Source organism: Cucurbita moschata, unplaced genomic scaffold (genome assembly GCF_002738365.1).
Source record: "Cucurbita moschata cultivar Rifu unplaced genomic scaffold, Cmos_1.0 Cmo_Scf00013, whole genome shotgun sequence".
Classification (NCBI taxonomy): domain Eukaryota; kingdom Viridiplantae; phylum Streptophyta; class Magnoliopsida; order Cucurbitales; family Cucurbitaceae; genus Cucurbita; species Cucurbita moschata.
Window position 1 is genome coordinate 4,314,005 of NW_019268529.1, and position 27,835 is coordinate 4,341,839.

Below are 27,835 nucleotides of genomic sequence, written 5' to 3' on the forward strand. Positions count from 1 at the left end.
AAAAAAAAAAAAAAAAAAAAAAAAAAAAAAAAAAAAAAAAATTATGATCAGTAGTCTGTCTTCTATGCTGTCAACTTTTGTGATACAGTGTTGTGTATAACTTGTGGTCACAGCAGGATTCGACTTAGTCCACATCTGGCTTGGTTTTTTTTCCTTTCTATAAAGTCACCATTTGATATCAAATTTGAATAATGATTTTGGCCTCTTCAACCTTCACAGCAATGCAAGTGATGCTTTGGATAAGCTGCGCTTTATGAGTGTTACAGACCCTGAGCTTTTGAAGGATGCAGTTGACTTTGATATACGTATCCAAACTGATAAAGATAATGGGATTATAAAGATAACGTAAGGATCATGTTATTTTTTCTCTCCCCCGCCACCCCCCCCACATACTTATATGACTACAATGACTTGACTACGTTGCAACATCTGCAATCTGTTTTCTATCTCTATGCAGTGATACTGGCATAGGTATGACTAGGCAAGAACTTGTTGACTGTCTTGGTACTATAGCACAGAGTGGAACTGCCAAGTTTTTGAAAGCACTGAAGGTCTGTCGAGTGATTTAGCTCGATTGTTGTTATTAGTGTGCTCTCTGCTTAACAAAATTTGTTTTGTTTACAGGATAGCAAGGATGCTGGCGGAGACAATAATTTAATAGGCCAATTTGGTGTTGGATTCTATTCTGCATTCCTGGTTGCTGATAGGGTATGTCATCTCTTTAAAATTTTGCATGCCTTTTAGGGTGAACATATGTGTTGTAGCATTCATTAAACATTTCTTAATTTTTGAAGGTCGTTGTGTCTACAAGGAGCCCCAAATCTGATAAGCAATACGTGTGGGAAGGTGAGGCAAATGCTAGCTCCTACACTATTAGGGAAGAAACAGATCCTGAGAAACTACTTCCGAGAGGAACCTGCCTTACCTTGTACTTGAAGGTCAGTTTATATTTATTTGTTTTGTTCTTTATTCTTTATCCTTGCTTACTTATCTAACGTTATGCTTTCTTTGCCTGATATTTTCAGCGTGATGACAAAGGTTTTGCTCATCCAGAGCGTATTCAGAGGCTTGTGAAAAACTATTCACAGTTTGTTTCATTCCCAATATACACCTGGCAGGAAAAGGGTTTCACCAAAGAGGTATGGTTAAATTTTTTGTGCCTGCTTAATTTCTACACTTCTTTGTTAAAGTTTAAAATATTCATTCTGGTAATTGTGTGCTTCTTTCAACCTTCCAGGTAGAAGTTGACGAGGATCCGACTGAAGCTACCAAGAATGAACAAGATGGAAAAACTGAGGTAGTTTGTCTTCTTACATCCTTACATCTCAACATATTATGGCATGACAACTTACACAACCAAATCTATGAATTGTAATATAATTAATGACTTTACTATGCAGAAGAAGAAGAAAACAAAGACTGTTGTGGAGAAGTACTGGGACTGGGAACTCACTAATGAGACCCAACCAATATGGGTTAGCTCTTAACCCGTCTAATTTTCCAGTTTTGATATTAAATTGTTGTTACTTCTAACCATATAAAGGGTGCAACATCTATATGTATTTTCAGCTACGGAACCCAAAGGAAGTCTCCACGGTGGAATACAATGAGTTTTACAAAAATACTTTCAATGAATACTTGGAACCATTAGCATCATCTCATTTTACAACGGAGGTAAAGCTAAATACATATTAACTGTGTTCCTCTCCTTTTTTGTCTCGTCTTGCAAATCTGAGACCACTTTCCTTTTTTTTTTTTTGTAATCCTGTGAGAATGAGGATTACCATCCTGTCGACTAATTTGTTCTAGTTAAAATGAATCTACAAATTTTTTTCCTAGATGATTAAAAGATCAAAGAATAGTTATCTAATTTATCAAAATGATGAGAGTTCATCCGAATATCTAAAATATTTGGATTTACATTTTCTCTTATTTTTGGTCCTTCATTTAAACCACAATAAGTTGTGAATTTCTTTTTGTCTTTCATTTACTTCTTTTCATGTAGAGCTAATTAGATTATGCCCTTATGACTCGAAAAAATACATTCAGTGCTGTCTCTATCACTTTCATGATTCATGCTCAATAAGTCTGATTTTTCCTGTTGTGGCATGCATGGATTGTTAACAAGGGATGAGTATCTGTGAATATAATAAAATTTTATTATAGTACGCGAATTCACATTTTAGAAAACTATATGGAAGTACTATGAATCGGCATGCCTATGAACGTTGATAATACTTGTTGATCTTACAAAGAAAATTACGATTAGTTTCTACTTCATATGAGTGCTTTCTACTCCCTTTTTTGTTTTCATGGTGCTAATATTTGACTTAATTTTCAGGGTGAAGTAGAATTCAGGTCAATACTTTATGTCCCAGCTGTTTCTCCCATGGGGAAGGACGACCTTGTCAATCCCAAGACTAAAAACATAAGGCTTTATGTGAAGAGGGTGTTTATTTCTGATGATTTTGATGGAGAATTGGTAAATCGTTACCCAAATGAAATATCCTTCCTATGCTTTAAATGTTAGATTTTCTGGTGGTAGTGCTGATGATTTTATTGATTGTGTCCTTTAGTTTCCTCGATATTTAAGCTTCGTCAAAGGGGTGGTGGATTCAAATGACCTTCCTCTTAATGTCTCACGTGAAATCCTTCAAGAGAGTCGCATAGTAAGTTTTTGAAAGAATTGGTTCCTCTAAAGCTGTTCTTCTTCTTTTTTCTCACTTTTTTTAAATTTATTTGATCAATATAATGAAATTCATTCTTTTGTTATTTATAGGTACGGATCATGAGGAAGCGATTGGTTCGGAAAGCCTTTGACATGATTCTGGGGATCTCCATGAGTGAGAACAGAGAAGTATGCTGTTGAATAGTTGATTTCTTATTTGTTGTTACCATCCTTGTCTTTGACAAAGATAATGATATCCTAATGATCTTGAGTGCTCCACAGAATGAAATTATGGCATAAAACATAGGAAAGATTTTTAATACTACCCTGTTTTTTACGGTTTTGGCACATATTCAGTTTTTTAAGTCAGCTTATTTTTATTATTATTTTTTGGGATGTGCATCTACTTTCCTTTGAACCCTTCCTCGTCCCAACTAAAACCGAAGGCATGATCAAATTTAATATGTTGGATACAAAGTGATCTGTACTAGTAGACCATTAAATGAAATGCCTAAGTTTCTAACATGAGTAAACATGTCTATTTTTCATTGCATCTGCAAACACCTGATCAGAAAGATTATACATTCTCTAGTTGCATTTTTCAGGTTCCATATTAAATGAAGTCACGGTCTTTAATTTTATGTTTTTTGGATTTGGCAGGATTATGAGAAGTTTTGGGATAATTTTGGAAAACATTTGAAATTGGGTTGCATTGAGGACCGTGAAAATCATAAACGTATTGCCCCATTGCTTCGATTTTTCTCTTCTCAAAGTGAAGCTGAGATGATTAGTCTAGATGAATATGTTGAAAACATGAAACCAGACCAGAAAGATATCTATTATATTGCTTCTGACAGTGTGACTAGTGCTAAGAATACTCCCTTCCTCGAGAAAATTCTTGAAAAGGATCTTGAGGTAAGAACCCGATTATGCTTCATTTTTATTCTCTTGAGTTGTCTCTGATCAACTAATTCCATTTGCAGATATTGGTTCTCCTACGTTTTCCTTTCCATGTTTTGTTCATTTTTGTTAACTCTTTTCACCGTGGCAGGTTTTATTTTTAGTTGATCCAATTGATGAAGTTGCCATCCAGAACTTGAAATCATACAAAGAGAAAAACTTTGTTGACATTAGCAAGGAAGATTTGGATTTAGGTTAGTTTACTCGAACAATCTTGAGTTTATGTTTTTTAACTTTATCGGTATAGTCTTTTTTATTTTAGAACTTTTGTTTCAAAGTTTATTCAAGCACAATTTATTTCTGCATCCATGTACTAAATTGTTTTGATCCTCACTGGTAGTTGACTACTGAATACATGGACTGAAGATAAAACAATTTGACTGTACTGAATACATGGACTGATGATAAAACAATTTCAGGGTTAATTTATTAGTTTCCAGAACTAAGGATGATTACATTATGCCCATTTGTGCATTTCGCTTCCACATTGACCTTGCCTTCATTTCTAGTCTAGAAATGGAAAAAGGGAAATAATAACACTGTTATATGGTATGTTTTCAGGTGATAAGAATGAAGAGAAAGAGAAGGAAATGAAACAGGAGTTTGGCCAAACTTGTGATTGGATTAAGAAACGCTTGGGAGATAAAGTTGCCAATGTTCAGATATCAAGTCGCCTAAGTTCTTCACCCTGTGTTCTTGTCTCTGGGAAGTTTGGTTGGTCTGCCAACATGGAGAGGTAACTTACTGAGCCTCGCATGTTTAACCAAATAATATATATATCCTTTCAAGTGGCGTGCCTCATTCGTTTTTCTTTTCTAAGGTTGATGAAAGCACAAAGCGTTGGTGATACCTCGAGTTTGGACTTCATGAAAAGTAGAAGGGTGTTTGAAGTCAACCCAGAGCACCCAATTATTAAAAACCTGGATGTACGTAAGAGCATAGCTAAATTTATACATTCTTTTGCCAATTCATGTAAATTGACAGATTATGATCCACAGGCTGCATACAAGAGTAACCCCAACGATGAAGATGCTTTGAGAGCCATTGACCTTCTGTATGATGCCGCTTTAGTTTCTAGTGGCTTTACGGTAAACTCCACGTCCTCTATATATCGATATAACGTTGCACTATATGGTCACATATGGTTGTGTTTTGAACATATAAATCTATCCTTATGCTGGCATTGGCTGCAAGATTTAAGCACTGCTCACAAAATGATTGTATCGATCTTTAAAGATCGGTAGCTCTAGCCATGCTCTCATTTTGTGCCATTCTAAATGTGTTCATTCTGTTGTTGATGCAGCCTGATAACCCGGCCCAGCTTGGTGGTAAGATATATGAGATGATGGGTATGGCACTTTCTGGCAAGTGGTCCGGGCCGAGCGGGTTCCATAACCAGGGGGCTCAATCGCAGCCATTAGAAGCAGAAGTAGTTGAACCAGTCGAAGCTGGCAGCCAAAAGTGAGTACTCGATATCGGAGGATTCCGTATTAGGAGTTCGAGAAATTTTGTCCATAAAGTTCGTTGGATGACGGAGAGAATAGTGTTCTGGGATTGATTGATGATTTACTACAATTCCGTTCCAGACTGAAATCAGTTGGTCTCGTTTGTTTAATCGATTTCTCTTCTACCGAAATGCTTTAAAGTATTGTCATCTATTCAAATATTGTTTAGAACCTTACAGGGATTAGGCACAGGACTATACCAATAATTTGAACTTGCATTGTTAAGAGCTTTGACCAGGAAACTAGACAAGTATTGTAAGCTTGTTGGATCATGAAAGTCACTGTGCTGCCGTCACAGTTTTTAGGATTAGTTCTTGAAATTGTAGCTGATTGCTGCATCCCCACGTAAGTCTTAGATCTTAAGCTATTGTCTGATTTTAGTGCAAATTCAATTTAACTTTTGAACTTTTTTTCCTTAATTATTATTATTTTTGTATTTACTTCTTGGGTTTACATCTCATTATGGTAAGTTTTATGATTAACTGTTCTTTTACTCTCAATATAATCTATTTTCTTACCTTTTAAAAAATGTTTATTTTAATATTTGCATTTTGGACTTCTTTATTCAGTTTAGTAAAAAATTTAAATATATTATATATTTTTTTATGGTTTGTAAAGTCTTAATATAAATAGGTTAGTGTAAATAAAGTTTTACGTTAACTGTAATTAATAACAATTTTCTGAAGATCTTGGTGGAGATTGCGTTGAATTTTGGCCGTTAGGATAATTTACTCGACGCCGTCACGTTTGCGTGTTTGAATGTTCATCTTGAGGGGGTCAAACCCAAAACCCAGTGCGTCGGGGTTTCGTCGGCTTTTGACTTTTATTTCCATTGGTGAAGAGCGTGGACTACGTTTCTTTTGGCGTAGGGTACAGAATTCAATTTTGGAATCGCGTGTTTTTGTTCTCGTTTTCGCGGAATCCTCTTGACTTTCATCCTCCTGTTCCCTCTTCTTTCCTTGCCTACAGAAACGCTCAGCTCTCGACTGCTTCTGTTTGTACTGATTGGCCCAGGTACGTGGTTTATTTAGAGCGAAATTTTAGTGTTCTTCCTGTTTTTGAGTGTCTAATTACCGGCTGGAACAATGATTTCTTGTTTAGAAGCATTGGGGTGTTTGTGTCTCTGTATATGCCTTTCGTTGTTGCTCTCTGACCCTTTTGGCCCTGTTTACTTTTGTTGCCTCGATATAATTAAATCCATCGCGTTACTTTGCTTTTCTGCTATCGCGTTTTGATTTGCTTGACTGATTCCAGTGATGGTGAATTGGGTTTCTTTTGTTCTTCGCTTTTGTGTCGAAGAAAAGTTACTTTGTGATATTAGCGGAATGATTCGGGATGGATGGGGGTGTTTTTGTTTCTGTTGTTGATTAATTGCAGAATGTCATGTCCATTTCTAAGAAGCTTTAAGTTGCGGAATCCAAGGTATTTTTTGAGCTGTTATCCTGTTGAGGATTGTTGGGACTCGTTAAGGGGTTCATCGTGGGTTTGTAAGTAAGGAATACATCTTCATTGGTATCAAGCTTTTTGGAGAAACCAAAAGTAAAACCATAAGAATTTATGCTCAAAGTGGACAATATCATACTATTGTGGCGAGTCGTGGTTCCTAACTTGCTATCAGAGTCATACCCTTAACCTAGCCATTTCAATAGAATCCTCAAATGTTGAACAAGAAGTTGTGAGCCTCGAAGGGTGTACTTTGTTCGAGGGGAGGATTGTTGAGGGGGAGTCCCATGTCGGTTAATTAAGGGATTGATCATGGGTTTACAAGTAAGAAATACATCTCCATTGTTACGAGGTCTTTTGGGAAAACCAAAAGCAAAGCCATGAGAGCGTATACTCAAAGTTGACAATATCATACCATTATGGAGAGCCGTGGTTCCTAACAAATCGTTTATTAAAGTGTCATTTAAGTGCATAATATCTATAATCGATATTTATCCTGCAAACTTACAGGTATATGTCTTAATCAAAGCCAGTCTTTGTTTTAAGGATAATTGGAAATTGTTTCTCCGAGGGAATTATGTCTGTCTCTGACTTCCTATCTGTTCTGTTTTACTTTTATGTTTTCTGGAGGGTGTGGGGGTGGGTTTTCCCTCCCTTTCCCTTTAAACTCTGTTGGTTTTATTTGAGGTTCACTTTTCATGCTTCACTATGCACCGTTTTTACTGGAAGCACATATACATTTCTTTTCTCACATTACAACTTCAATCTCAGGTACTCACATCCAGCAACAGTCTGCATAGAAAATGCTGCTTCCACGTCAGCAATCACAGTCGAGCACGCCGCAAGCCTCATTTTCCCTAGTGTCAGCCGATGCGCGCATGCCTCAAGAGGAGCCTACATCCAATGCTGGCCAAGTTCAGGAGTCCCCCACGGAGAGTGCCAGTTCTAGGGAAACTTGGCCTAATGTTGAAGCTATGTTGGCAAAGAAGATGGAGAATGATAATGCTGAACACTCAGTTGTTCACCGTCTATCTAGTGCTGATAAGATATCCCTCAGGGACATTGCAAGGGAGAGAGTAGACATAATCTCCGAAAAGATGCATCATCTACCAGACGAATTTCTCGAAGAGTTGAAAACTGAGCTACGAGTTATTCTTGATGGTAATGGTGGTTCACAGCATAGAGAGGAGATTTTCCTTTTACAGAAGCTTGTTCAGAGTAGAACTGATTTAACTGATAAGACTCTACTTATAGCCAATCGAGCGCAACTCGAGATCCTAGTGGCAATAAATACTGGAATTCAGGCGTTCTTGCATCCAAATATTACCCTCCCGCAGAACACTCTAATTGAGATCTTTGTATACAAGAGGTGCAGGAACATAGCATGCCAAAACCAGCTCCCAGCTGACGACTGTACATGTGAGCTATGCTCCAAGAGAAATGGTTTCTGCAATCTTTGCATGTGTGTTATATGTAATAAGTTTGATTTTGAAGTTAATACTTGTCGTTGGATTGGCTGTGATCTGTGCTCCCATTGGACTCATACGGATTGTGCCATTCGTGATGGACAAATTTGCATGGGTTCATCTGGTAAGAGTGGAACTGGGCAATCTGAAATGCTTTTCAGGTGTCAAGCCTGCCATAGAACGTCAGAGCTGCTGGGTTGGGTTAAGGATGTTTTCCAGCACTGTGCACCTGCCTGGGACATGGAGGCTTTGACAAGGGAACTCGACTATGTTAGTAGAATATTTCGTGGAAGTGAGGACCTTAGAGGGAGGAAGCTTTTCAGGAATTGTGAAGATCTGAAGGAGAAAATGAAAAGTGGGGTTGTGGATTCTTCGATGGCATGCAGAACTATATTGGGATTTTTCCAAGGTAAAGAACTATACGTTTGTGTTTGAACTTGTGCTTATTTCTTGATCATACATTTGGAAGGTGGCTTAAGTGAAGGAACACACCCTTATAAAGAATGTTTCATTCTTCTCTCCAATCGATGTGGGATCTCACAATCCACCCCTAGTGTCCTCGTTGGTACTTGTTCCCTTTTCTAATCGATGTGGGACTCCTCCAATCCACCCCCCTTCCTGGCCTAGCGTCTTTGCTGGCACACTGCTTCGTGTCCACTTCCCTTCAGGGCTCAACCTCCTCTTTGGCACATCGCTTGATGTCCGTCTCTGATATCATTTGTAACGACTTAAGCCACTGTTAGTAGTAGATATTGTCTTCTTTGGGCTTTCCCTTATGAGCTTCCGTCAAGGTTTTAAAACGCGTATGTTAGGGAGAGGTTTCCACACCCTTATAAAGAATGTTTTGTTCTCCTCTCCAATCGATGTAGGATCTTACAGGAACATTGGACTATATTTGTTCCGTTCACGTAGAAAACCTACTCATATTGCTATGAAATTGATAAAAAGACACTCAAATGCATTATGTGGGGCTCAAGCTACATGTTTTCCCAGTCATTTTGCTCATTTGACTCAAAAGTAAATTCGTTCATATTCTATTATAATAAAACACCTATGTTTCTTGTTTCTCTTTATGAAGAACTTGAGTTGGACTCTCCAAGAAGCATGGAAAATGGGGAAGGAGGACGACTAGTAGCCCCACAGGAGGCATGCAGCCGCATTGCTGATGTAGTACAGGAAGCCATAAGAAAAATGGAAATAGTAGCCGACGAGAAGAAGAGGAGATTCAAAAAAGCACGAATGGATGTCGAGGCATTCGAGCGCGAGGTCGAGGACAAAACCAGGGAAGCAGCAGAACTAAAGCTGGAGAAACAGAGAAAGAAGCTGCAGATTGAAGAGCTGGAGAAAATTGTGAGACTTAAACTGGCAGAAGCAGACATGTTCCAACTTAAGGCCAATGAGGCAAAACGAGAGGCTGATAGGCTCCAGATGATTGCTCTTGCCAAATCTGAAAAATCTGAAGAAGACTTTGCTAGCAGCTACCTAAAACAGCGGTTAAAAGAGGCTGAAGCAGAGAAACAGTATTTGTTAGAGAAGATTAAACTGCAGGAAAGTTTCCGTTCACCGAGCAGCGGTGGAGCAGATCAGTCCTAAATCCTTGCATAGTTTCGAAACATCGTTCTATATCGTACTGCATCCTCTCATAGTCACACAAGCTAAGTGATGGTCGTTGAAGTTGCCTTAAAGTTGACTTGAATTACCCATGTTTCTGTTGTGGGGGACTGTATGTTGTCGGTTTTTGTTGTCTGTTGATCATTGTTAGATATGAAGGGATTCTATAATGGTGTAAGTAAGCGCTGGTGATCCTGGAGTTCATGTAGTGAGCACTGAGATTGTGTAGGGTAATGATCTGCCAAAAGAGAGAAACAAAAGCAGCAGGCATGTTAAAGAGATTAGACGCAACTTTGAATGGACAGATCTTGCTTTAGTTGCTTGTCGGTCCTTGTCCTTTTTAGGAGTGCTCTCTAATGGATCCCACTTCCAATATTGCAGCAATCAATTGAGCAGTAGAACTGTATGATTTGGAGATGCTATTGGTCTGAGTGGAGTCTACAATTAGTTCTTGATTGCTTGACTTAAAGGCTGCGTTCAGAAAGCTTAACTCAGTTCTTCCTTGGACCAGAAAACAGATAATTGCAAACATGTCCAGGTTTGTAGTTTTAACTTCTTTCGTCTCTTTTTACTCTTTACCATTAGGAACGGTTCAAACCAATTGCTAGTAGATATTATCCGTTTTGGCCTGTTATGTATTGTCGTCAACCTCACGGTTTTAAAATACATCTACTAAGAATAGGTTACCACACTGATGTGGGATCTCACAATCCACCTCCCTTGAGGGTGGCCTCCTTGCTTGCACACTCTTTGGTGTCTAACCCACTGCTAGTAGATATTATCCGTTTTGGCCTATTACGTATTGTAGTCAGCCTCACAGTTTTAAAACGCGTCTGCTAGGGAGAGATTACCATACCCTTTTTCGTTCCCCTCTCCAACCAACCGATGTGGGATTTTACAATCCACCCCTTTGTAATGGCCCAAACTCACTACTAATAGATATTATCTACTTTGATTCGTTAAGTACTGCCGTTAGTCTCACAGTTTTAGAACATATCTAGTAGGAAGAGGTTATCAGACTTTTGTAAAGGAATATTTCATTCCCCTCTCCAACCAACGCTCCCACAACCTGCCTATAGGACTTTGATTGATTCAATCTTCTGAAAACAATCCTTCAAAAAACCTCCTAAAGGTGGCATTCACATTTGAGTTAGGTGCATGAGACTTGGTAAAGTGATAATGCAGGAAATCACATCAAATAACAAAGTTCTAAGTTTCAAACTTATAAGGCCTTGTTAGGACAAAATTGAGCAAGGATGTATGGCCTGCCCATAAATCGGGATCCGACCCAACCCAATCCAAAAAGACTTCATCTTGAGGATTACACATTGGAAAGATGAAGATATCTCACGATTTCTATGATGGTATCAGAGCTCATAAAACCCAAATGAATATTCAATTAGAACGATAAACTCAAAAGAGACCCATCGATACGTTGAGGGATGTTTTGGGCTAAACAAATGTATTTGAAGTAAATGTGGGGGAATCTAGTAAAGTAGGGTTGAGAGGCATATTAGCAATATTTATTCTAATTGGGTATCATAGAATACCATTAGAGATACATAGGCTTTAACTCAAAGTGAGCTCTATAAAGATTTCTTTTGTTTTTTTAGAGCAATCTAATCCAATGAACAACTTAACATAGTTTGAGAGAGATATGAATATAATCTTATCTTCTTCCCCATTGCCTCCACCAATCTCTAGTTGATCACATGGAATAACAACTATGGATTACTATTTATTAGAGTGAAAGAGAGAAATCTTGTTTGATTCTTAGATCTTCTTCCTTTGATTCAAGCAAGCAAGAGGAAACCCATTGTTCTTTGTTTGTTTGTAGGGAAATTAATTGGATTTTTGAAGAATAGAGAAACCAAAAAAGGGTGTATCAAGGTTCGATATTGTCTGCTTTGACCTGTTACGTATCATTATTAGCTTTACTAGGAGAGATTTTTACACCCTTATAAAGGAATGCTTCGTTCCCCTTTCCAACCAACGTGGGATCTCACAGTCCACCCCTTTCAGGGCTCAGCATCTTTATTGGCACATCATCTCGTGTTTGGCTTTGATACCATTTGTAATAGCCCTAACTCCCCTCTCTAACCAATGTGACAGTCCACCTCCTTTTAGGGCTTAGCATTCTCGCTGGCACATCGTCCAGTGTCTAGCTTTGATCAAGTCCACTACTAGCAGATATTGTCCACTTTCGCCCATTACGTATCATCATCAATCTCACGGTTTTGAAATGCGTCTGCTAGGGAGAGGTTTCCTCATGGTTTTAAAAAGATTGATGTCGATGAGTTATAAAATGTTGTTGAGTGGGTTTAAAAGTAAATAGTTGTTTATGTTGATGGCAATGGAGGAAGCTCCATTGATATTAGATTGAAGTAGACAGACATGTAAGGATTATTGAACTCATATCTAATGCCTCAATAGATAATCAAATCACCCACTTTCAATGGTTTATGAAGCACTTCTTCAACAACTTTTAAAAGGCAACAAAATGAAGAGATGGGAAGAAGAAAAAAACAAATACAACTTTTACTTTTCTCACTACTCAAGAAATTTCATCGTCCCCTTATCACTAGAGTTCATCGTTTAATTCACGTGGTTTAGCCTTGTAAACACTTATCGTCATAGAAGAGAATTGAAAGAATTTTCTTTCCGTTAATTAAATGAGGATGGACGGAGATGATTAGATTTCCTATCCCTTCTTTGTCTTGCTCCAATTATTTATTTATTGCGGTGTAATATTGAAATTAAAATTTTTAAAAATTAGCTTCGTGAAGTATTATAATTATGTTCTTCGTGAAGTATTATAATTATGTTCTTGTTCATCCAATATTATTATACGTTCTAAATATTCTATATTCTTTTCTTTTAAAAAGTTAGGTTTATAATTATCCATATAGATTTTTTAAAAAGAAAGAAATATTGATATGTTTTCGACCTTTATTTATTTGTTCGAACTAAAATGATAATTTTTTTAAAAAAATTTGTAGGATATTAATTGTTGTTGTTATGTTTAATCCAATTAAAGTTATTTAGAGGAGAAAGTCATATTAAAAGGAAATTTGATTATTCTTTATTTAATTCATAACTTTATACAAAACAATGTTTTTATTTATTTTAACTAAGGTTAGAAAATATAGAATAACTCCCTTTTATTTATGTCCAAATTCAAATATTTTTAAAAAATGTTCTTAAAAACTAAAAGGAATTTATACATTTAACTAAAGGGCTCGGAGACTAGATCGTTTGTGTCTGTCTCCATAACCACAAAGATTACTTTTCTCTTTTTTTTTTTATGGGACCTGTTCCTGCCCAGATATGTTTTTTTTTATATTAAAAATATTTAAAGTAATTTAAAACAAATTAATTTAAGCCCTTGATAAAAAAAAAAAAAAAAAAAGAAAAAGCTTACGCGAACTTAAAATATTCGTTTATTTGTTTGATTTTAAGATCGATATTCCAATATATAATTTATCTTTTTATTATTTTTGGGAGGGCAGTGGGGGCAGGGGTAGAGGAAGTAATTTGGAAGCTAGAAGAGGGGTAAAAAAGGGAAATAGACAATTTTGGACATTCGTCGCGTAGTAAAGTGTGGGGCCGCCTCTTTTGTTTTTTTTTTTTATCCCAAAAAAAAGAAGAAAAGAAATAAAAATAAATAGCGAAAAGGTAGGACCCACCAATGATGATGACGTGTCAACCAGCTACGCGCCGCTCCCCTGCCTCTTATTTTTCTGCTTTGAGGTTTTGTTTTGTCGTATTTGGGGAAGTTCAGGATTTGTGTTAGTGTTCGTGTCAAATAGCAAGCTGTCGTGGGCCCCACTTACTTTTTAATAAAATAAATTTAATTTAATTTTTTTTTTTAAATGAAAGATGCAAAATACTTATTCCTTCATTTATATATATTTTTAATACTTACTTAAAAAAATTCCATATCAACATTTGAACTTTACTTGCTTTTAACAAAAATTAATATTATTTTAAGGAAAAAAAATTAAAATTCATATATATATATATATTTGATTATTGGGAGAATATGTGATAAGGTTAGTGGTGGGATCATAAATGGTTCAATTATTATTATTATTATTATTATTATTATTTTGAAAATAAAAATGTTTGTATTTGGTTCATAATTTGGACTGAGTTTTGAAGTTTGAGAAGTGAAAAAGGAAAAAGAAATGGAGCAATAATTTATTTTATTTTATTTTATTTATACATAAAAAAAATAAAAACAATAATGGATCCAATTGAGATTACTTGTAAACAAAACTGCATGGTCCCACTTCTCCTTTATTTTCAGCCTATCATATGTAGTTTTATTTATTTATTATTATTTTTTTGAATTAGTGACTATTTTTTTTTAATTACAAAATATAAATATCATTGCCAAAAAAAAAAAAAACTTATACATAAAAATTAATTTAAAAATATAATTTACAAATCCACATCTAACCTACCATGTTTGTTTTGGGTTTTCATTTTCAGACTTTTTCTCAAAACGGTAAGAGGTTTCTAAACCTTATAAGAAATGTTTCGTTCCTCTCTCCAACCAATATGGGATCTCACAATCCACACTCCTTGGAGACGCAACGTTCTCGCTGACACACCTCCCAGTGTCTGGTTATGATACCATTTGTAACAGCCTAAGCTCACAGCCAGTAGATATTATGATTTTTTGGATTCCCAGCAAGGAGAGATTGAAATGTCTTATATTGAAATTTTAAGTTTTTTCGGAGTAAAAATAATAAAATAATGATTTTATTTATATGTTTAAAAAAAAAAGGGAAGAAGAATGTGAATACGAAGAGATTAGGGGTCATTTTATTATTGTAGTTTTCTTTTTTGTGGTTGAAAATTGAAATTTGAATAAAAAAAGGAAGAAATAAAATTCCCAAAATTGACCCACACAAAAGCTGAAATTTCTTTTGAGCCACTGAAAGTGGACCAAATTGCAATTAATAAAATTGTTTAATTGAAGCTGTTCCATTTATTCTCCGAACACAATATTTCTTGGAATTTCGTATTCAGGACTGACACAAATGTCACATGCAAAGTAGACATTAACAAAATTTAAAATATTAAACCTAACATGACATTATTAATATATCATAATACCTTAATTTATAAGGTCAAATATTATCTTAATCCCACTACATAAAGTGAGACATGTTTTATAAGGTTGTCCAAATACCCTAAACTCCAATGTTAAATTTAAATAAATAAAATATATTATTTATTCTTTTTATTTCTTTTATAACTGATTTTGATATATCAACCACCATAACCAAACAAAAACTTGATTTTTTTTTATTTATATTGAAATTCATGGGATAAATTATATAAATTAGATCAAATAAAAATAAAATAAGGCAATTTATTTATTTATTTTTTGAATATTAAAAAGTTGGTGGGTTTTGTTATTCATTTATTCCCACGTGAAATTAATTAGTTTTTATATATTCAGATTAATTTTTTTTGTTCGAGAATATATGTCCCAATCAATTTGTTCATATGAGCGGCACTCAACATAGAATTACTCAAAATAAAATATGGTTAATTATGAAGGTACCCTGTGTTGGTATAGATATTAATATTCATTTAAGTCTTTTCTAGTCATTCTATTATGGGACGTAGTTTATGTTCATTCATGTATTTCTCTTTTACTGGATTCATTCTCGAACCATATTTTATTAGAAGGAGTACTACTCGAATACTATTTGTAACGTCCCATACCCAGAATCTGGATTCTGAATCGGAGTTAAACGGTTAAATGTTTTATTATACCGTCTTGAATCTTAAATAGCTAATCGAGTGGGTTTGGTAGGGTAGTTCCAGTTCAATTTTAAAGACTACGAATTTGAATATGAATCTAGTGAGAAAAAGAGAGATTGGTTGAATTATAATTGATGAGAGAACTAAAAGTGTGAATCTGTAAGCCTGCAGAGTGCAGCGGTAGAATACAAATTCCATCATCTTTAATCACTGGATGGTGCGGTCTCTTTCAAGTCTTTGCAAAGTAAAAGTGAAAAATAATGCAGAAGGACGAACAATAAGAGGTTGGGTGGAGGACTGAAAATGGCTTGCTTAGCTGCTGTGGCCTAGCTGAGCTTTCACTCAGCTAAAAAGCAACCCAAAATTCCACAACCCATTTGGAGAAACTTTGCCAAAGTCGAGGGGATTCTCTGCTTCTCTCTCTCTCCCTCTCTCTGTTGTTCTTAAAGTTCAATTAATTAATCTGTTCTTGAGAGGGTTGATTTTGATCATAGCTTTTGTTTGCTTTTGCTTAACGTTCTTCACTGGATGATGAGATAATGATGTACCCACTTTGAGATAGAGAACAGGAGAGAGAAAGAGAGATAGAGAGATAGAGAGAGAGGGTTTTACCCCTTTTTTCTTCCCCCACTATCTGATCATTGATTCCAGTTGTTATAATTATGGAGGAACCATCTGGGTTTAACCTTCGTTGAATGAAAATTCCCCCCATTCCCTTTCATCTTCCCCACCATCTTATCATTGATTCCAGTTAAATTCAGGCAGGAGCCAACCCGATTGTTCTACCCCATTCACGAAAAAGCAGAGCAAAAAGAGAAGAAAACCCAGATGTTAGAGGAAAAGGGGCAATACTTCTCCCGCCACTTTACTTGTTCACGTAATCCTTACTAAAATAACGACTGGGTTGTATCCAGTTTGTTGCCAACATGATTCGTTCGAAGCTTTTGGTCGATTAACGCCAGTGGTTTCCGGATTCAAGGGAAGAACAGGGTTCTTTGTTCTTGTTCTTGTTCTTTTTTCAAGCGGATTCTTAATGGGTTTGTGAAGAATCGATGGTATTTCTTTAATTTGTGTTGATTCTAGTTCAATTTGTGTTGTCGTGTTCGGTAGAGGAGTTTTATGTGGTGGGGTTGGTTTGGCGGAGCTGGGGCTTTCTCAAGCTCTTAAGGTTGTTTACTTAGGATGTCTTTGAACTGCAAGTTTTCTATCTTTAATGGTAAGTTTCCAGCTGGGTTTAAGCTGAAGAAGGCTAAGGAACATCTATGTTTGTTAAATTCCACCGGAAAATGGAAGAAGAAGCTGTTCTGTCTTTGGATTTTTACTGTAGTTTTAGCTTTGGGCAGCTGGTTTTCCTTGCGTTCGTGTAATGTAAATAGTGGAACAAAACAGCAAATCTCGAACTTGTTCGATGAAGAAACTCAAACTTTGATGCGGCATTTCAATGTAAGCAAGAATCAGATTCAAGCTTTGACTGCCTTGTTATCTGAATCAGATCGGGTAAGCTTTCTTGCAGTTCAATTCTTTGGGATCCAATGATTATTGCTGAAGTTGTGTGCCATAAACAACATTGTTCTTTTTCTTCTTTGAGTATTTATTTTCAACTTTGGAGTTGGGACAATGTAAAAGGCTTAGGAATTGTCGAATTGATGATCTGAGGCAGGCTGTATTAGACTATTTGAACGAATTCATCAATTTTAAGTGAGGTAGAAATCATTGATATTCACTTCCAAGTTAGGAAACATCACGCTTGATGTGTTGTGCAATTTGTAAACCTGTTCATTTGTGAGATCCCACCTCGGTTGGAGAGGGGAACGAAACATTCCTTGTAAGGGCGTGGAAACCTCTCCCTAGTAGATGTGTTTTAAAAACCGTGAGGCTGATGGTGATACGTAACGGGCTAAAATGGACAATATCTGTTAGCGGTTACAAATGGTATTAGAGCTAGACACTAGGCGGTGTGCCAGCAAGGACGCTGGCCCCCAAAGGGAGTGGATTGAGAGATCCCACATCGGTTGGAGAGGGGAACGAAACATTCCTTACAAGGGTGTGGAAACCTCTCCCTAGTAGACGCGTTTTAAAACCATGAGGCGGACGGTGATACGTAACGGGCTAAAACGAACACTATCTGTTAGTGGTGGGCTTGTGCTGTTACAAATGGTATTAGAGCTAGACAACGGGCGTGTGTCAACGAGGATGCTGAGCTCCCAGGGGGTGGATTGTGAGATCCACATCGATTGGAGAGAGGAACGAAACATTCCTTATAAGGGTGTGGAAACCTCTTCCTAGTAGACGCATTTTAAAATCGTGAGGCTGACGACGATACGTTATCTGTTAGCGGTGGGCTTGTGCTGTTACACTATTACATAGGATATAATCATATTGCCAGTTCTGTCTTCGTAAACATACACCGTGAATGTGCCTCATGTCATTCCCAGTTCATGTAACAGGAGGACGATTAGAGAATAACTGCGTTAAAAAAGTTTACATTATCATGTTTGTTGCAGATGACATCCATGGGGTGCATCAATGATTTTGGATCGGACAAATCACAGTTGGATGGAATTGCCTGTGCCCTGAGGTCACTGTACTGGGAGCAAGATTTGCACAAGCAGCATGTATGGGTTGAGGGAAGTGCAGATTCCAATGTTGGGCAGTGCCCAATTCGAACTGAGAAGGTCCCTGAAAATTCTGAACAATTATTCTCTGAGGACATAACTGTTCCATATGCTACAGACTTATCTGTCTCTTTACTTTCTTCTGGAAATCAGCTCTGTGGAAAGGTAGATAAGTTTTATATTGGAATTAGTAAATGTAGTTTTCTGATCTTGAAAACTTCATCTTTCACAAACAGCAACACTTGAAGATCTATTATTTTAAACTTATGATCGTTATTCTGTGAGATTCCACGTCGGTTGGGGAGGAGAACGAAACATTCTTTATAAGGGTGTGGAAACCCCTCTTTAGTAGACGCGTTTTAAAAACCTTGAGTAGAAGTTCGAAAGGGAAAGCCCAAAGAGGACAATATCTGCTAGCGGTGGGCTTAGGCTGTTACAAATGGTCAGAGCCAGACACCGGGCGACATGCCAGCGAGGAGGCTGAGCCTTGAAGGGGGGTGAACACGAGGCGGTGTGCTAGCAAGGACGCTGGATCCTGAAAAAGGGTGGATTGTGAGATCCCACATCGGTTGGGATGAGAATGAAGCATTCTTTAAAAGAGTGTGGAAACCTCTCTCTAGTAGACGCGTTTTAAAAACCTCGAGGGGAAACCCGAAAGGGAGAGCCCTGGAAACCTCTCCCTAGCAGACACGTTTTAAAATCCTTGAGGGGAAGCTCCGAAAGGGAGAGCCCAAAGAGGACAATATCTGCTAGTGGTGGGCTTGGGCCGTTAGATACTCATTCTTGGAAGTTAATGTAGTACACCTTAGTTTATTTATTCATTTCTTTTTATCTTTTGATAATCGAATAAATGCATCCCGAATCTTTGAATTTTGATGACGATAAGCACAACTATTATTTAGTTTGGCAAATGCAAAAGATTTTTGAGTTGCTGACTAATCTTGGTTCTGGGCATTATCAGATAATTGAACAAACAGGAGTTCTAAGATACTTTATAAGAAAGCACTGGAAGGGTTTCTATAGTTTGTTGATTGGATGTTTTTCAGTCTTTCTTGGAGTGATATCATTCCAGAAAACATCTGGTTTCCATCTAAACTTGTGGAACAAAAAACATCCAAAGCCAAATCAGCCATTGGTTCATCCACAATGGGTCTTACAACGGAGAAAAAAGCATCAACAAGTCAGAGATTCTTCTAAAGGAGCAGGGAAATGGCGGAAGGTGCTCCTAAGAATATTTATTGTATTCGGAATAATCGGGTCCATATGGCTATTTTGGTACCTGAACAAGACAGCCATTTTGAGAAGAGAAGAAACACTTGCAAACATGTGTGATGAGCGAGCTCGGATGTTGCAGGACCAGTTTAATGTTAGCATGAACCATGTTCATGCATTGGCCGTTCTTACCTCGACGTTCCACCACGGAAAACAACCTTCAGCTATTAATCAGGCAATTTTCTTTCTCCTCTGTTGTGCAATATCTATACGAATATGAAAACTGAGTGATTTCAATAATCTTCATTGAAGAACAGTACTCATAATTCTTTTAAGCTTTAAGATTTTCAATTATCACGCATTTGATCTATTATAGTTTATTTGTGAATTCCTCTCTCAGAAAACATTTGGTGAGTATACAGAAAGAACATCCTTTGAAAGACCACTAACTAGTGGTGTAGCTTATGCTTTGAAAGTTAATCACTCGGAAAGAGAGCAATTTGAGAGGATGCATGGATGGACAATAAAGAAAATGGAGACAGAGGACCAAACTCTTGTTCAAGATTGTAACCCAGAAAATTTGGAGCCTGCACCAATTCAAGACGAATATGCACCTGTCATATTTTCTCAAGAAACGGTCGCTCATATAGTTTCTATCGACATGATGTCTGGAAAAGTAAGTACCCAGGGGGGTTTGTGTGTTGAATTCTCTTTTCTTGGTTCTCTACTCCTTAAATGAATTCTGTTATGCTGCTGTATTCACTTCTAGCTCGTTAGGAAGACGGTGATCGTATATGATTAACTTACTCTCGAGTTCCTTCGACCCTCTTATAATGGAGTGGACGTGTCATTATGCAAGCATAGTAAACGATTGGAGCACGGTTTTTGTATATTTCAGTCACTTCAATGACTTACTAATTCACGTAAATGCGTCCGTCTTGTAGGAAGATCGTGAGAACATATTGCGAGCTAGAGCTTCTGGAAAGGGAGTGCTTACATCTCCTTTTAAGCTTTTGAAATCTAATCACCTTGGAGTCGTCCTCACGTTTGCCGTCTATGACACTGACCTCCCACCAGATGCTACTCCTGAGCAACGTATCGAAGCTACTGTTGGGTAATTTTATTTCTCGAGAACTTCTTACTTTTGTGTGTGCTTTTCTTGAAAGTACTCTGTCATAGTTGACCAGCTGAACCTAATTGTCTTTCTTGTATTCATTTATTCACAAGTTATCTAGGTGCATCTTATGATATCCCCTCACTGGTGGAAAAGCTTCTGCATCAGCTTGCTAGTAAGCAGACAATTGTTGTGAACGTTTATGATACGACCAATCATTCCGCTCCCATTAATATGTATGGTTCGGATTTTTCCGATACTGGGCTACTGCATATTAGTAAACTTGATTTTGGGGATCCATTAAGAAGGCACGAGATGCATTGTAGGTAAGTCCTCACCTGACTTCATATCAGTATGGCTATTTATCTATATGAATTCTTTATCATGGAATTACTGTTGATTTCCCACGAGCTCAGAGCGTATACGTTGGTTACAGATTCAAGCATAAACCTCCACCTCCTTGGACAGCCATAAATTCATCGGTTGGCGTTCTTATCATTACCTTGCTGGTTGGGCATATTTTTCATGCAGCCATAAGTCGGATCGCAAAAGTGGAGAATGACTATCACGAGACGATGTGGCTTAAAAGTCTTGCCGAAGCTGCTGATGTCGCAAAATCACAGGTGCATGTTTAAAACTCCAGATATTGTAGAGCGTGCTTTCTCTCCCGAGTCGTCCTTATCTAGAGACACATCTTTCAACCTATACTGCATTACTGATGTATTGTCTTTTGCAGTTTCTGGCAACAATTTCCCATGAGATCAGAACACCAATGAATGGTGTTTTAGGTAACACGAATGCTATTAAATCGAGAAGTCGGTGCTATGAATCTTCTCATTTCTATCTTGCATAACGATTCTTAATTACTTTATATAGGCATGCTGAAATTACTGATGGACACTAACCTTGATCCGAATCAACTGGATTTTGCCCGGACTGCTCACGAGAGTGGAAAAGATCTGATATCTCTTATAAATAAGGTTCTTGATCAAGCTAAGATAGAATCAGGAAGGCTTGAACTTGAATCTGTACCTTTTGATCTGCGTGCTATACTTGATAATGTTCTCTCACCTTTCTCTCTCAAATCCAATGATATGGGAATTGAGGTAAATTGGTCAATTTATTTCCTTTGTTTCATTCTGTAAATTGGTTTTTGGTGTTATTTTCCTTATGTGAAACTGCTTTTGTCCTCCCTTGCATGTGAAGTTGGCTGTTTATGTCTCTGATTTGGTGCCTGAAGTTGTCATCGGTGACCCTGGACGTTTTCGTCAAATAATTACTCATCTCGTTGGAAACTCGGTCAAGGTTAGATTTTATCTATACAGCTACTTTGCTTTCTTTATCATCTGTAAGCCTCATTGACGCTGAATGACTAAATAGAACAACATTCTTTTGCTCATTTTTGACCACTTGTTTTTGTTCTTCTTTTGAAATTTGTTGATTTTGATGTTTCTTGTGAGATCTCATGTTGGTTGGGGAAGAGAACAAAACATCTTTTATAAGGGTTTGGAAACCTTTCCCTAGCAGACGCGTTTTAAAAACCTTGAGGGGAAGCCCGAAAAGGAAAACTCAAAGAAGATAATATTTGCTAGTGGTGGGCCTCAGCCGTTACAATGGTATCAGAGCCAAACACCGGACAATGTGCCAGCGAGGAGGCTGTTCCCCGAAGGGGGGTACAACACGAGGCAGTGTGCCAGTAAGGACGATGGGCCCCGAAGGGGGGTGGATTTGGTAGGGGTCCCACATCGATTGGAGAAAGGAACGAATGCCAGCGGGGACGTTGGGCCCTGAAGGGGGGTGGATTGTGAGATCCCACATCAATTGGGGAGGAGAACGAAACACCCTTTATAAGGGTGTGGAGACTTTTCCCTAGCTGTGGGCCTAGGCCGTTACATTTCTAGTTCCTGACATTACCCTGTTTTACATGTTTCTCAATACTTGAACATGGATTGTGTAAATTTGCACGGCAGACGTGCGAGTAGAGGTTGTTATACATGATGTTTCAAGGATTCCTTGTTTGATATTGTTACCATTTGCAAAATCCTCACGGGTGTTCGCCAAAAATCTGTCGATCTTTTTCAACTGACGCTACGTATGCTACAACAATGCTATAGTGTTATGTTCTTTAGAGCAATGATATTTTTGTTAGGAACTACGGCTCTCTATAATGGTATGATATTGTCCACTTTGAGCATAAGTTCTCATGACTTTGCTTTTCTTTTCCTAAAAGGCCTTGTACCAATGGAGATGTATTTCTTACTTATAAACCCATGATCATCCTCTTAATTAGCCAATGTGGGACTCCCTCCTAACAATCCTCAACAATCCTCCTCTCGAACAAAATACACCATAGAGCCTCTCTTGAGGCCTATAAAGCCCTTGAACAGCCTCCTCTTAATTGAGACTCAACACCTTTCTCTGAAACCCTTGAACAAAGTACACTCTTTGTTCGACACTGGAGTCATTTTTTTACCACATTTTATAAACTCACAACTTCTTTGTTTGACATTTGAGGATTCTATTGACATGACTAAGTTAAGGGCATGACTCTGATACCATGTTAGAAATCACAAACCTCTACAATGATATGATATGTCCACTTTGAGTATAAGCTCTCGTGCCTTTGCTTTTGGTTTCCCCAAAAGGCCTCATACCTAGAGGTGTATTCCTTACTTATAAACCCATTATCATTCTCTTAATTAGCCAATCTGGGACGCCTTCCCGACAATCATCAACAATCTTTGCCTCTTAGTCTAGCATCATTAGTCGGTCTTCAAGAGTGACTGTTTCTTTTATTGAAATGAGATTTTGATTCAAGAGTTAACAATGAGCTTAAAGTTTTTTGTTATGTTGGTCGACATGAAGCCCATTATTCAACCATGTATCCTGTTCAAAATCGTGATGCCAATTTAACTTACATTTTGATGATGCCAAATTTATCCTGTTTGAATGCAGTTTACTCATAAAAAGGGACACATATTAGTCTCAGTGCATCTGGCTGATGAAGTGAGAGGCCCAGTTGATTTTATGGACATTGTGCTTAGACAAGGCACGTACTTAGCTGGAGATGCATCAAAGAATGGTTCTACTACATTCAGTGGGTTACCTGTGGTGAATAGATGGAAAAGCTGGGAGGATTTCAAAAAGTTCAGCAATACAAATGCGGTGGAGGAACCCAAAACTATTAAAATACTCGTGACCGTTGAGGATACAGGTGTAGGAATTCCCCGAAAAGCACAAAGCCGAATTTTCACTTCTTTTATGCAGGCTGATAGTTCCACTTCACGGATATATGGTGGCACTGGAATAGGATTGAGTATTAGCAAACGTTTGGTCGATCTCATGGATGGGGAGATCGGGTTTGTGAGTGAGCCTGGTATAGGTAGCACGTTTTCATTTACGGTTTCTTTTCAGAAAGGGGAAACAAATTTTCTGGATACGAAACGGTCACAGTTTGATCTCGGTGTTATGGAGTTCCAGGGGCTAAGAGCTTTAATAATAGATAATAGCTGCATTCGAGCTGAGGTCACGAGATATCATCTGCAGAGGCTCGGGATTTCTGTTGATATAGCTCTGAGTGCAGAATCTGCTTATCAGTATTTATCTAATACTTCCAACACAAGGTAACTTTTATTAGTTTTGTTCATCTTGAGTGTCAAACTTTACTAATGCATTTTAATTTTCGAAATCAACAGAGTATCGACACAATTAGCCATGATTCTTATAGACAAAGATATTTGGGACAAGAAAGTGGGTCTGAAGTTCCATCTTCTGTTTAAAGAGCACGTTGATAGAAGTGTGACAAATCTCCAGATGAATACTCCAAAGCTTTTTCTTTTGGCGAACCCCATTAGCTCCAATGAGCTGAATGAACTTAAATCTTCAGGTCATGTAAATAATGTATTGATTAAACCTCTTCAGCTAAACATGTTGGTTAGTTGCTTCCACGAAGCGTTTGGGATTGAGAAGCGGAATCAAGTAGTAATTAAAAGACCTTCTACTCTTAAGAACCTGCTGAAAGACAAGCATATTTTGGTTGTGGATGACAATGCGGTTAACAGAAGGGTGGCAGAAGGTGCCTTGAAGAAATATGGAGCTGTTGTAACTTGTGTAGAATGTGGAAAGGATGCGGTGGCTCTCCTCGACCCTCCACACGACTTTGATGCTTGTTTCATGGACCTCCAGATGCCTGAGATGAATGGGTAATTATCTTCGTGCTTTTTAATGAATTTGCTTTATAATCACTTAGCGCATTGCCTTGAAATAGCCACGCATACGCATGTGAGATTCCACCTCGGTTGGAGAGGGGAACAAAACATTCCTTATAAGGGTGTGGAAATCTCTCCCTAGCAGACGCATTTTAAAATCGTGAGGCTGATAGTAATACGTAACAGGCCAAGGCGGACAATATCTTTTAGTGGTGGGCTTGGGTTGTTACAAATGGTATTAGAGCCAGACACCGAGTGGTGTGCCAGTGAGGGCGTTGGGCCCCCAAGGGGGTGGGTTATGAGATCCCATATTAGTTGGAGAGGGGAACAAAGCATTCCTTATAAGGGTGTGGAAACCTCTCCCTAATAGACTTGTTTTAAAACCGTGAGGCTGACGACGATATATAACAGGCCAAAGCGGACAATATCTGCTAGCGGTGGGCTTGAACTGTTACAAATGGTATCAGAGCCAGACATCGGGCAGTGTGCCAGTGAGGACGCTGGGCCCCAAGAGGGGTGGGTTGTGAGATCCCACATCGGTTGGAGGGGGAAACAAAGCATTCCTTATAAGGAAGTGGAAACCTCTCCCTAATAGACACGTCTTAAAATCGTGAGGCTAACGGCGATACATAACAGGCCAAAACGGACAATATCTACTAACGGTGGGCTTGGGCTGTTACAAATAGTATCAGAGCCAGACACCGGGCAGTGTACCAACGTCTTCAGCGAAGACGCTGGGCCCCCAAGGGAGGTGGGTTGTGAGATCCCACATCGGTTGGAGAGGGGAACAAAGCATTTCTTATAAGGGTGTGAAGACCTCTCCCTAACAGACGCGTTTTTAAAACCGTGAGGCTGATGGCGATACATAACGGGCCAAAGCGGACAATATCTGCTAGCATAGGACTTGGGCTCTTATAACACATCACATTCTTTGTCATTGTATTGCCAAGAATACTGCAATAGGTTTCTAGAACTAGTATGGTTACTTCTTTTTTCAGCTGCCTAATTTGAGCAATTTAGTTCTCATCATTTGTTTCACCTAGCTGGTTCGACAAGGAGACACTCACTTAAACTAACAAATGAGCACGTCATTCTCGTATTAAGGAAAAAAAAGGCAAATTTCCTAGTAGACTTATGTTCACTTGCTGTAACCATGATGTGTATCACATATTACATACACAGGTTTGAAGCTACAAGACAGGTCCGTGCTGTAGAAAGAGGGGTAAACGAGAAACTTACATCAGGAGAAGTGTCAACTGAGGACAATAAGGTTTATTGGCACACACCAATATTTGCTATGACGGCAGATTTAATTCAGTCTCTGTATGAACAATGCCTGAAGTGTGGGATGGATGGTTATGTAGCTAAGCCATTTGAAGAAGAGCAACTTTATTCAGCTCTAGCATGCTATTTCAAGACTACTTGACACAGTACCGACGCAGCGACAATAACTGTTTCTTACTTCTCTGACCAAAGGGACACGTCTCGTGTGGTAGGACGATGGCTAGCTGGTGGATGGAGTTATCTGGTCACATCCTTCTCATCTTTTACTTTGTGGTAAAATTCCGCGTTCTTTGAATCTTTTCCATTGTTCATTCACCATCTAAACGATTTCTTCTTTGTTATTTGTTTCAGGAATGACAACCACGATTCGGTAGTCTTAGCAATGGCGTACAGGAAAAGCGAGCAAACGATGCATAATCCATAGTTTTGCGTTTCATCGTCTCCTGCCAACGGCCATAAACTAACTAATGGCATCCGCCCTTGACTTCTCGTTAGTAAGTGCTTCCTTTTCGTTTTCGATTTGCCTAAGAAAGGCTGCATGATTTACACAATTCCTTATCTTGACATAGGTAGACTCAAATGTTATGATTTGCCAAACTCACTCATTTATGAACCCTGATGACATTTCATCTCATCCGAGATGGCTTATCGAAATCATCCCTCATACTGCATAGGGGAAGATAAAATCTTCACAATTTATCGAGATTTTCCGAGCTGACTACGAATTATTCAACATTTTTCATTAGCTGTATGTAGTCTGACAGATTTAACAAAGTAGGAACGATGTCGAATAATCAGAAACGCCCGAAACCCCATTTGAAGGAAGGTGTGCTGCTGTTTCCAAGTACTTAGATTTGAAAAATATTGTATATTCCCATGTATACAACAATTTGTCTTAAGTTATGTAGTTGCTGTTGTTACTTATGCAATGTTCTGTTCTGTTGTATATTTGTACATCATTTCTGTAAGCCTGCAATGTAGCAAAAGAGTAGTAGATGATCACTTTTATTGCATCTTCAACTTGAGTTATGCTTCTCTTTTATTTGTTTTACTTTTATGTCTAATCTGAGAAAGGGTTCGTCTGGTAACTGCCCAAGTCCATTGCTAGTAGATATTGTCCTTTTTAGGTTTTTTCTTTCGAATTTTCTCTCAAGATTTTTAAACGCGTCTACTAGGGAGAGATTTCCACACCCTTATAAAGAATGCTTCGTTCTACTAGTTGAGGTAAGATCTCACAATCCACCCTCTTTGAGGCTCAGCATCATCGCTAGCACTCCTTCCTTTCTCCAATCGATGTGAGACCCCCCCCTCCTCCAATCCTCTCCCTTCAAGGCCCAGTGTCCTCGTTGACATACCACTTCGTGTCCACCGTCCTTCAGGGCTTAGCCTCTTCATTGGCACATCGTTCGATGTCTGGCTCTGATATCATTTGTAACAACTCAAGCTCATTGCTAGCAGATATTGTTCTCTTCTTTCCCTTTCGGACTTCCCCTCAAGTTTTAAAACGTGTTTGTTAGGGAGATGTTTCCACACCTTTATAAAGAATGCTTCGTTTGGCTCTGATATCATTTGTAATAGCCCAAACCCACTGCTAGCAGATATTGTTCTCTTCTTTCCCTTTCGGGCTTCCCCTCAAGTTTTTTAAAACGTGTTTGTCAAGGAGATGTTTCCACACCTTTACAAAAAATGCTTCGTCTGACTCTGATATCATTTGTAACAGCCCAAGCCCACTGCTAGCAGATATTATTCTCTCCTTTCCTTTTCGGGCTTCCCCTCAAGTTTTTAAAAATGTGTTTGTTAGGGAGATATTTCCCACATTTATAAAAAATGTTTCGTTCTCCTCTCAACCGAGGTGGGATCTCACACTTCTACCACCCACTGAATACTGAGATGATTCAGGCTTCAGCACTAGAAAGTAGAATGAAGCACCTTTTGATACTTCCCATTAAAAGTAAAGTATGTTATGTG

At 38.1% G+C, this 27,835-nt stretch overlaps 3 protein-coding genes across 7 annotated transcripts in view; all 3 read left to right on the plus strand.

The window, feature by feature from the left end:
• Window positions 1-5,471, plus strand: part of LOC111451362 (heat shock protein 90-6, mitochondrial) — a 7,726-nt gene extending 2,255 nt beyond the window's left edge. Inside the window, exons 4-20 of the mRNA XM_023091746.1 lie at window positions 220-345; window positions 458-551; window positions 625-708; window positions 795-938; window positions 1,026-1,139; window positions 1,238-1,297; window positions 1,401-1,475; window positions 1,570-1,674; window positions 2,342-2,482; window positions 2,577-2,669; window positions 2,780-2,857; window positions 3,329-3,583; window positions 3,720-3,822; window positions 4,190-4,364; window positions 4,449-4,554; window positions 4,627-4,716; window positions 4,932-5,471. Of these exons, the coding sequence (XP_022947514.1) occupies window positions 220-345; window positions 458-551; window positions 625-708; window positions 795-938; window positions 1,026-1,139; window positions 1,238-1,297; window positions 1,401-1,475; window positions 1,570-1,674; window positions 2,342-2,482; window positions 2,577-2,669; window positions 2,780-2,857; window positions 3,329-3,583; window positions 3,720-3,822; window positions 4,190-4,364; window positions 4,449-4,554; window positions 4,627-4,716; window positions 4,932-5,093 (2,005 nt within the window). The 3' untranslated portion in view covers window positions 5,094-5,471. The remainder of the gene's footprint in view (window positions 1-219; window positions 346-457; window positions 552-624; window positions 709-794; window positions 939-1,025; window positions 1,140-1,237; window positions 1,298-1,400; window positions 1,476-1,569; window positions 1,675-2,341; window positions 2,483-2,576; window positions 2,670-2,779; window positions 2,858-3,328; window positions 3,584-3,719; window positions 3,823-4,189; window positions 4,365-4,448; window positions 4,555-4,626; window positions 4,717-4,931) is intronic.
• Window positions 5,472-5,888: 417 nt separating this feature from the next.
• Window positions 5,889-10,207, plus strand: LOC111451364 (OBERON-like protein). 3 transcript variants are annotated; one of them, XM_023091753.1, is made up of 3 exons: window positions 5,889-6,149; window positions 7,364-8,451; window positions 9,121-9,635. In XM_023091753.1, exons 2-3 carry the CDS (start codon window positions 7,380-7,382, stop codon window positions 9,633-9,635), a joined length of 1,587 nt encoding a protein of 528 aa, XP_022947521.1. In that variant the 5' UTR covers window positions 5,889-6,149; window positions 7,364-7,379. The 3 variants fall into 3 exon arrangements, with proteins under 3 accessions (XP_022947521.1, XP_022947520.1, XP_022947522.1); XM_023091752.1 differs by having other exon boundaries at window positions 5,889-6,147; window positions 7,348-8,451; XM_023091754.1 differs by lacking the exon at window positions 5,889-6,149 and having other exon boundaries at window positions 7,380-8,451; window positions 9,121-10,207.
• A 5,652-nt stretch (window positions 10,208-15,859) lies between these two features.
• LOC111451358 (histidine kinase 2-like) lies at window positions 15,860-26,896 on the plus strand. Of its 3 annotated transcripts, none has more exons than XM_023091742.1 (15): window positions 15,860-16,931; window positions 17,939-18,214; window positions 19,011-19,496; window positions 19,662-19,937; window positions 20,206-20,375; window positions 20,489-20,701; window positions 20,812-20,998; window positions 21,112-21,163; window positions 21,252-21,481; window positions 21,582-21,680; window positions 23,331-23,998; window positions 24,071-24,577; window positions 25,766-26,140; window positions 26,219-26,361; window positions 26,437-26,896. In XM_023091742.1, exons 1-13 carry the CDS (start codon window positions 16,617-16,619, stop codon window positions 26,007-26,009), a joined length of 3,723 nt encoding a protein of 1,240 aa, XP_022947510.1. In that variant the 5' UTR covers window positions 15,860-16,616; the 3' UTR covers window positions 26,010-26,140; window positions 26,219-26,361; window positions 26,437-26,896. The 3 variants fall into 3 exon arrangements, with proteins under 3 accessions (XP_022947510.1, XP_022947512.1, XP_022947511.1); XM_023091744.1 differs by having other exon boundaries at window positions 26,441-26,896; XM_023091743.1 differs by having other exon boundaries at window positions 26,219-26,357.
• The last annotated feature ends 939 nt before the right edge of the window (window positions 26,897-27,835 follow it).

Excerpts from the sequence above, each read along its gene's own strand:
- LOC111451364 (XM_023091753.1), top strand. The coding sequence starts at position 7,380 with ATGCTGCTTCCACGTCAGCAATCACAGTCGAGCACGCCGCAAGCCTCA. Across the intron at positions 8,452-9,120 it reads TATATTGGGATTTTTCCAAG|AACTTGAGTTGGACTCTCCA; the intron begins GTAAAGAACTAT and ends CTCTTTATGAAG.
- LOC111451358 (XM_023091742.1), top strand. The coding sequence starts at position 16,617 with ATGTCTTTGAACTGCAAGTTTTCTATCTTTAATGGTAAGTTTCCAGCT. Across the intron at positions 19,938-20,205 it reads TCGACATGATGTCTGGAAAA|GAAGATCGTGAGAACATATT; the intron begins GTAAGTACCCAG and ends TCCGTCTTGTAG. Across the intron at positions 20,999-21,111 it reads CTGATGTCGCAAAATCACAG|TTTCTGGCAACAATTTCCCA; the intron begins GTGCATGTTTAA and ends TGTCTTTTGCAG.